The 9,115-nt window shown below is 51.2% G+C and overlaps 2 protein-coding genes and 1 long non-coding RNA gene across 4 annotated transcripts; 1 reads left to right on the plus strand and 2 right to left on the minus strand.

Moving 5' to 3' along the window:
• Positions 1-610: 610 nt before the first annotated feature.
• On the minus strand, positions 611-4,824 carry LOC108626937 (cytosolic 10-formyltetrahydrofolate dehydrogenase). Of its 2 annotated transcripts, XM_018027896.2 has the most exons (7): positions 4,538-4,824; positions 4,090-4,145; positions 3,746-3,887; positions 3,443-3,677; positions 2,524-3,203; positions 2,045-2,459; positions 611-1,974 (listed from the first exon to the last, which is right to left on the minus strand). In XM_018027896.2, exons 3-7 carry the CDS (start codon positions 3,879-3,881, stop codon positions 738-740), a joined length of 2,703 nt encoding a protein of 900 aa, XP_017883385.1. In that variant the 5' UTR covers positions 3,882-3,887; positions 4,090-4,145; positions 4,538-4,824; the 3' UTR covers positions 611-737. The 2 variants fall into 2 exon arrangements, with proteins under 2 accessions (XP_017883385.1, XP_017883386.1); XM_018027897.2 differs by lacking the exon at positions 4,538-4,824 and having other exon boundaries at positions 3,746-4,531.
• Positions 4,825-5,351: 527 nt separating this feature from the next.
• Positions 5,352-8,788, minus strand: LOC108626983 (protein Red). Its single transcript, XM_018027981.2, is given in 7 exon segments — positions 5,352-6,477; positions 6,536-7,025; positions 7,338-7,697; positions 7,772-8,064; positions 8,122-8,347; positions 8,417-8,573; positions 8,644-8,788. Coding segments are annotated over 7 exon segments (2,703 nt in total). The 5' UTR covers positions 8,768-8,788; the 3' UTR covers positions 5,352-5,424.
• On the plus strand, positions 7,018-8,996 carry LOC113464601 (uncharacterized). Its single transcript, XR_003389451.1, has 2 exons — positions 7,018-7,348; positions 8,275-8,996. It is a non-coding gene; the product is annotated as an uncharacterized LOC113464601 (long non-coding RNA).
• Positions 8,997-9,115: the final 119 nt, after the last annotated feature.

Consider the following 9,115-nt stretch of genomic DNA (forward strand, 5'->3'; position numbering starts at 1 on the left):
GACGCGATACTTGTGCTCGGCCTCTACTCTCTTTGCCGACCGATAGAACCGATCTCGATCGAACTTTGACTATCGTCGTTCGTTCCGACGATGCTCTCTCACGATCTTCCAAACAACAAATTAGAATATTGAGAAGAAGATTTTACGGCTGGAAAGTTCGTATCGCCGAGGAGCTATCCGAAAAAAAGAGTTTACGCGTGACAGAAAAACTGAGATAAACGATAGCGCGTGAGAGAGGAAACGGAGCGGGGACTGAGAAAGGGTCAGAGGGCAGTGTCCCGAGCCGAAGGGGCGAGCCAGGGAAACATTTGCATTTCCCGTTCACGATGCCGCGCCGAGGAACCGACAGTCCGTCCTCGAATCGATTCCGACACGAAGTCGTGCTCGCGACGACTTTGAAAGACCGCTTTCTTATCTTTCACGTTGTTCGAGCGGACTTTCTGAACCCGTGTCGGTGCATTCGAATTTTTTCTCCGAAGCGGGGCTTGAAAGAGGAGGGAGGAGTAACGGAGGGAAGTTTATGGGAAGACAGCTGTTCTCGAAGCATCTGGAGTTTGGAAAGAGGAACTGGAAGAGTAAAAATCGTTTGCGTGTGGTTCGCACGCGTGGGAGCGAGAGTCGACTACCGAATGAAACGTTGCAAAATAATGTATCGGAAAAATATATTTTTATAAATAGAACATTTGAGAAACGATGAAATGAAAGCGACGATGAAACGAAAATAGACGAGAATACAATTAATATTCTATGGTGACGGTCTTCGTCTTGAGGTACTCGTTCAGAGCCTCCTGTCCCAAGTCTTTGCCGAAGCCGGACATTTTGAAGCCACCGAAAGGCGCGGCCACGTCCGTCTTGTTGTAAGTGTTGACGAACACGGTTCCAGCTTCGATTTTCTCCGAGAATCGAAGAGCCTTGCCGATGTCCTTGGTGAGGACGCCCGAAGCGAGTCCGTACTCCGTGTCGTTCGCCCTGGCGATCACCTCGTCCATGTCTCTCGAGTCGAACTTGGAGATCACCATGATCGGACCGAAGGATTCCTCTTTCGCTATGTACATGTCGTCCTTCACGTCCGCGAAGACCGTGGGCTGGAAGTACCAGCCCGGACGGTCCACTCTCTTTCCACCGTACACCAACGTGGCCCCCTCGTCGACCCCGCGCTGCACGAACTCCAGGAGCTTCTCCAGATGCGCTCTATGATTCTGCGGTCCGTGCACGGTTCTCCTGTCCAACGGGTCTCCTATGGAGATCTTCTTGACCTCCTCCACGACTCTCCTCACGAATTCGTCGTGAATCCTTTGCTCGACGAACAATCGGCCAGCGGCTATGCAGTTCTCGCCCTTGTTGAAGAACACGCTGCTCATCCCGATTTTCACCGCCTGCTGAAGGTCGGCGTCCTCGAAGATGACAAGAGGACTCTTGCCACCCAGTTCCAGCGAGACTTTCTTCAAGTTGCTGTCCGCGCAGGACCTCATTATCGACTTCCCGGTGAACGTGGATCCGGTAAATCCCAGCTTCCTGATCAGAGGATGTTCGCATATCGCGTTACCGGTCACACTGCCGTTCCCGGGTACTATGTTCACCACTCCGGGCGGGAAACCGGCTCTCGCGGTCAACTCCGCGAACTTCAACGCCGTCAACGGAGAGGTCTGTGCCGGCTTCATTACCACCGTGTTTCCCGCTGCCAAGCAAGCTGCCATTTTCCACGAGAGCATCATCAGTGGATAGTTCCAAGGTGTGACGAGACCGCAGACGCCGATCGGTTCCTTCCTGGTGAACGTCAGATTGCGATTCGGCCTGGCGTGGGTTATCGGTATCGTGGAGCCTTGGATCTTGTCGCACCAGCCCGCGAAATATCTCCAAGTCTCTATCGACATCCCTATGTGCGTCTTCAGAGCCAGAGTGTACACCGCGCCGGAGTCCAAGCTCTCTAACGTGGCCAGCTCTTCCTTGTGCTCTTCCATCAAGTCTGCCAATCTGCAAAGACGAGAAACACGTGAAAACTTCGACTTGGACGTACCGTTGTCGACAATTCTAAAACACTCACTTGAAGAGAAGAGCGCCGCGTTCCCTGGCGCTGATCTTGCTCCATTCTCCTTCCTCGAAGGCTCTCTTGGCGGCCTTCACCGCCCTGTCCACGTCTTCCACGGAGCCGCTCTCGACCGAACAGATGACGGTCTCGTCGGCAGGGTTGATCGTGTCTATGGGCTTCGCCCGGCCGTTCACGAACTCTCCGTTTATAAAAAGTTGCCTCGGGAACTTGAGGCTCCTGTTGTTCGCCCGTATCTCCACGGCGTCGTATTTAACGTCTTTCGCCGCGGAGACGCCTCTGGCCGTCAGCACGACCGTGCCGGCGAATCGAAGAAACGAGGGAGCCATGAAGACGTCGATGTTCTGCAAGCTCACGCCCAGATTGTCCTTCACCTCTTCCACCAGTCTGACGACGTCCATGCTTCCCGCTCCTGTGAAAGAGAGAGTGTCCGATGTCGACGTCGCCGATCATAGAATCGCGTCGTTTCTACATACCGCAAGCGAAGAAGTCCGTGTCGTCTTCGACGTCCACGTTCAAGATATCCGTCCAAATGCGTCTCAACGTTTCCACGGATTCCCGCTCCTCCTCGGTGAAGTCCACCGCGGTCTCTTCGATCTTCTGCCCGTACTTGCTGGCGGGGATGGTCCTGGTACCGATCTTTATTCTCTCCACGTTGACGAAACGGTCGTCACTGGCGTTGATCAACAATCCGCCCTCGTGGACGATGCCCGCTCTTTCGGCCACGGTCACTCGAGTCTCGTGATCCGGTATCTTCGTGTCGTTCCATAAACTGGACCCGAAGAGACGGACTTCCTCGCCGTCGATCACGGTCCAGGCTCCCGGCGTGCTGTCGAGGCCGCGAATGAAATCGTGAACCTTCTTCGCGGGCTTCGACCAATCTATCTTCTGGAGATCCTTCTTGTTCAGCATCGGGTCGTAACTGGCTCCCTCCGCGGGTTGAGGAATCACGGGCGCCGTACCCTTAGCCACGAGGTCCACGGCCTCGGCGATGGCTTTGATGCCTTCGGGATACAGGAAGTTATTGTACAACGAGTCTACGGTGTCGTTCGGCTCGACTTTGCACGATCTCTGGAGCAAGATCGGCCCGGTGTCGAGGCCGTCGTCTGCCCAAAAGATGGAGAACCCCGCGGTGTCGTCTCCTTCTATCAGTGTCCTGAAGACGAAACGGAGACCGCTAAGTCCGGTCTTATCGTTCGTAGAAAGCTAATAAGTCAACGAGAGCGCGTTACGCGGTGATAACGTAACGCGCACGTAATCTGAACCGGTTCGCGGCTTCGTTTACATTGGCATTACAACGTCTGATAAGCGACCTTTCGCCTGTTACGCGACGCAAGCGATGTCTCGACACTTAATTACCGCTACCGTTAATTCAGAGCCGGAGCTCGTACCGACCAGTTTATGGCGCTGGCTCCACGGTGCCTGGGAAGCAGAGACGGATGATAGCATATGCTCCGGTGACGAGGATGGTTGATCACCTCCATCGGGATGAACTGGCTGCAGAACGGAAGCACGTTCAAGTCGACCTCGATCTTCTTGTACAACTCGAGGACCTCCGGTAAGGCCTTTCCCTTGCTCCTCCAGGTTTTCAGTTTGAACACCGGGGTGTCGTCGGCTCTCGCAGTCGCGGCTGTAAAGTCGATCGTATCGTCGTTTAGATTCGATCGCGCGGCTATTCCTCCCGCGTTCGAACTTTACCCAGAGGATCCTCCCGATTCCCGTTGTCGGGGATGGTGAACACGCCCGTGATCCGGTGACCATTCTGTTTCAGCAGCTTGTACACCTCGGCTGCGAAGGGACTCTGCCCGATTATCGCTACCTTCAGCTGTGCCATCGCCGTCTAAACAGTAGGTCGCGAGTACACGTAATAATAATTATTATCGAACCGCGGATCGGCGTTAAAAAGATTTCGGAGAAATTGGTTCCCATTCAGTCCCGTGGCGCGTTAAATCTAAATTAATTCTACGCCACCCTTTGGTCGACCCATCTATCTAGTGCAGAGTGCAGATTATAGCGTTCATAAACATAGTGTACATACATACCTATTTAGCAACAGGTTTCACGCTCTCTGCCGACTTTCACTGTGCTTACAAACGTGCTGCAAAGAAAAGATATATACGTCTAGTGAGGTGAAGCTGTGCAAGAGGAGAAACAGCTGTACGACGAAGAGAGACGAAAAGCAGAATCTACCACCACTTGTTATTTATCTACTCCGCTCCACTCTCGCCGATTTCCGACTAGCTTAACTAGCTTTCTACCGTCCGGGCGTGAACCAGCGACGCGCGGCATTACCTAATCACCGTACCTTCTGTCTACGCGCGTTTACCGTGATTTTCTAGCCGTGATAGTCTCTGGCCGACGAAACAATATCGAGATCGTCTCTCGCGTTTACGAGTCGTTTCTCACGTGTCGCTGATTCTGCTCGTTCGAGCGATGCGGCCGAAAAATAGTATTTACGAAGATGGTCGCAAGTATTCAAACAGGGCTTACGGTGTTGACGACGTATGAGCGTATCGAGAATAAACTCTTCGGGAGAAACATCGAACAGGTGACGCGATCCTCTCGTTTGTCTCACGCGGTTCGACGATCGAGCGGCTACCAACTCCGCGGCTTTCGACTGACTGATCGCTGCTGAAACGCTCTACGTTTATATACGTCAGCCAATCGCCAGGGTCAGGAACATTTTTGTTGCTCTTCGGTTTATCGTTCGTTCGATTACTATTTCGGTTCGTCACTGCTACGCGAGCATTTCTCTATTGAGACGTATTTTTGAGCGGGAGAATCGCGTTATCGATTTCCAAGAAGCGCGAACTGGAAGTCGATCGCGAACAGCGGTACTGCGTAAGAGCGGACGTGTAAGCGGACGTGTAAACGAGCGATAGAGATTCGATATTTCAAAAGTATGTAGCGTTTTGTTTACACAGCGAATTGGGATTTTGCCGGAAATTAGAGATTACGACAGCGGCCGTGATAAGAGGTATCTCGATCTCCCGAATAACTCGAAGGAAAGGCGCGCGCGCGCGCGCGCATGCATGCTCGATCGAACCGTTCTCTTTTCTACATAAATTATCGTCGGCTCGAAGTTGCAACCGGTTTGTACGAGTTTCGCCGAAAGATCCCCCCCGATCATGTCGGTCGCAGGTCATCGATAAATCGTGTTTACCCGACGATTCGTTTCCAGTTCTGGTCGGTTTCGGGTCTCGGGTATCCGGATCGTTGCCACGCAGGAACGATCGATAAAAGTTCACGCAATCGCGTAGCCTCGACCGCGACAAAGGAAGGAGATCGATTAGGAACGACGTCGTCTCAAAAATATCGTACAGTCATTTTATTTCATCAGAGTACAGATTAAACGCGTACAACGATCGGACGTGCTCTCAGTACCTGGGCACTTTGAATTCCGATGCCCCGTCCAACACGCTCGTCGGTTTCCTCTTGTTCATGATGTTCTGAATCTTCTGCCATTCCCTGTCCAATTCCGCTTTCTCGTTCTTCTCCTTGTTGTACTTCCTCGTCCTCCTTCCATCGGCCATTTTCACGCCGTATTGGAACGCGGCTTTCGGCAGAGCCTCTTTGTTGTTCATGTACTCGCTGTACTCCTCGGGCGTGTCAAAGTCCCACCTGCCGATCGGACCCTTCTTGTTACCCAGATCCATCTTCGTGTAATCGACCTCGTCGTCCGAGTCGTCGATCGCGTCCTGCATCTCGTCCAATCCCGGATAACATTCCGCGTAGCCCTCCGGTTCCGCGGCGAGTTTGTTCAGCAGCGCGCCTTTCTTCGGCGCGTTCCCGTCCGCGTTGGAAGACGTGACCGTCGGCATCTGCGGAGCGTTCGCCTTGTCGTCCGTGTCCAAGCTGCTCTCCGGCTTGTCGAAGTACGAACCCTTCTTCTTTTCCCTAGACTGATCCTTCTTTCCGATCGACGGGACATAATCGCCAATGTCACCGTAAATGCTCTCGTCCTGCGGCCTCGGGGCGATGTCCATGTCGTTCATGTCGTCCGGCCTCGATCGTCCGTCTTTGTTCTTTTTTCCCTTCTTCCCGTGACGATTGCCCTGTCGCAGATACGACAGAATCTGTGCCAGTTTATTGATCACTATGTCGTTGGTCGTTAACGTGGGAGTATTGTCGACGGTCGGCACGTCCGCCTTGCTCCTGATCAGCGTCGTCGGTATGTCCACGTCCGCGTTCTCGTCGTCCAATTCTATCACGTATGCCATTCGCCCGGGCGTGAACAACTCGTTCCTCTCTATCTGTTTAGATTTCATCGTCATCACGGTCCTGTAGACGTTCCTCCCTATCTTCGTCTTGAACTGCATCTCGTCGTCCTTCTTCTCCGGTTCCTTCTTGTCTTTCTTCTCCTTCGGCTTCACCAACTTCTCCATCTCCTGTTCCTGCTCGTGCTCCTTTGCCTCTATCTCACTGCGCACCTGTAAAACGAACCGTTATCATTACCGAAAGACGACGACCAAGGATCGTACTACCCACCTTTTGAAGAAGGGCATAATCGAGGCCCTTGACCAAGTGAGTGTGCTCCATGTCACCTCCCAAGTACTTGGATTGTTGTATCATTTGTCGCCTCCTCTCGGCCGCGTCCATTCCCGATTTCAAATCCGGCGCCACGGCACGGTAAGCGCTCGTGCTGTTCATAGGATCCTCCGCCTGGTAATCCTGATTTGTCCCATCCCTACGTTCCCTGGCCCTGTCGCGATACTTCTCCGCGAGTTCTGCCATTTTATCCTCCTCCTGCTTCTTCAGCTTCGCGTAAAAGCTCTTCTTCTTTCTTCGCAGTTCGGCTCTACTTCCCCCGGTGACGTTGGGAGTCTGTGCAGTCTTCGCGCTGGCATCTCGAGCGGTGCCTGGGACGGACGCGGGTGTAGCCGACGGCACGGATGCTCTGGGTGTCATCAACAATTTCCGAAAATCATCGTTCGTCAAACGAACGGACATCTCCTCTTCCGTTGTCTCTGGCATTTTGCTCGGCTTTGAAATCTACGTTTGAATCACTGAAACTTTCGAGGTTAACTCGACGAAATTGACGGAGAAAGGAAACCAAGTCTAGCTCCGACGAGTTCCAATCGTCTGGACAAAGCTCTCTGTTGGTACCGTTGCTGGCACGCTCACATCGTGAAACGAACAGTGATTATTTATGAAAACTGACTTTCTATCGTTCTGTCGTTCGACACAACTCAAGTTTCGTGAAATCAGCTGATCGACCAGTGACGGCAGTACCGTCGTGGGATGCTTAACCCATGCGCACTACGAGCCGCCCTAAGAAAATAATTACGACCTTCCCTGCAGGTAACAACATTTATCTATAACTTTCATTGGAAAAAATTTCTTTATTTTCCAAGATTTTACATTATTGATATCAAGGATAACATGTATAAGTCGTTCTTAAAAATTAGAAACAGAGTATGTAGCATCTATGCAATCGACGTAACGCATCGTGGCTTTTCCAAATTGCGGGTTCGCAACGTAGTGCGCGAAACGAGTGATCCCATTGCACGCGGCACCGTATTCTCCCTGTTTATTCAACGCGATTACGGCACCGGTGAACGTAGGATAGTGTTCCGCGATTCGTTTGATAGCCGTAGTCGCTGCTTCGGTGGGAGTAGCTCCGCGTCGCATTTCCTCCACGGCCAGGAAACTGAAACGTTATCCTCGGTCGTAAAATATCGCGCGCGATCGAACGTCCGAGACGAATTTTAAAAATAAGTCTACCTTGGTAAAAAGCGCATCATTACGTCTCCTTCGCCGGTGCCAGCCGCCGCGCCGACTTTCTGATCCGCGTACGCGCCTGCCCCAGCTATGGGCGAGTCTCCGATACGTCCGGGTATTTTATTCCTGGCTCCGTTCGTCGACGTGCCAGCCGCTATGCGTCCGTTCGAATCTATAGCTATCACTCCGATGGTATCGTGATTCTCTTCGTTCACGTACGACTCGTGTTCCTCCGGAACGTTTGCGGTTACCGAACGATAAGGTCCGCAACTTTTCTTCGGATCCGGAAGTACGTTCTAAACGAATACGGAAATGGTCAACCATTGTTTCTCGCGTTACCGACGAGCCCGTACCTTCCAAAAGTTGGGCTGACAGCTGTTAGCTTTCCAATCCAACCACATTTTCTTCGATTCCTCTGTCTGTAAAGATTCCTCTTTGAAACCCATCTCCACGGCAAACTTCGTAGCCAGTTCTCCGCCTAATAGCGAATGTTTCGTATTTTCTAGAACCTTGCGAGCAACGGAGATCGCATTCTTCACGTTCCTCAATAGTCCTACACCGCCGACGTCCATGGTGACCCTGTCTCAAGAAACGCGTCAGTTTTAAATTACTTGCACGTTTCCATATGACGGATTGTGCGAATAGTACCCATCCATAATTAGAGCATCAAGAGTTGTCTCCCCGTTCTCATCTGGACTGCCTCCGTATCCCACGGTCTTCCTACATTTCTGTTCTTCGCAAAGACTGCAGCTTTCTTCTATAGCATCCAGAGCACTCCTCTTCTCGACGTTAAGAACGTTCCATGCTGCAAGACGATCATCGTGCTACACGTGTAATATTACTTTCTGTAATTATAATGTTTAGTCGTGCGTTACCTCGTTGCGTAGCTTGTTCATAATTCCACGTAATGACTACCAACGGAGTGCTCTCGTTAGAAGCAGACACTTGTTGGCAAGAACAAATAGAAACGGCCAGGAGAAACGTGAATACGAATGTCATGATGAGCGTTTCGCTAAATGATCGAAGACTCAATTGAACGTTGATTGCCCGTATAGCGGTGCACACGGTGGGGTTATATCTCACATATCGCGTTCTGTAGAATAACAACGATACGTGACACACATGTGCGCTGATCAAATAAAATATTCCACTCCCTCCATAGATCTTTAAGTAAATGTATAAATTAGTTTTAAGACTTTAGTAAGGCATGAAATTTCTTGATCACTGACATTAAGGACGTATAGGCTATACACTTAATTCCTATTTCTTTAATTCATATTATTATTAAAAAAATACCTGCAAAATTTTAAACCAATTCCTGGGTTTTTGAAAAATTATAATGACTTA

Source organism: Ceratina calcarata, unplaced genomic scaffold (assembly GCF_001652005.2).
Source record: "Ceratina calcarata isolate Rehan_Ccalc_2016 unplaced genomic scaffold, ASM165200v1 scaffold435.2, whole genome shotgun sequence".
Lineage (NCBI taxonomy): Eukaryota > Metazoa > Arthropoda > Insecta > Hymenoptera > Apidae > Ceratina > Ceratina calcarata.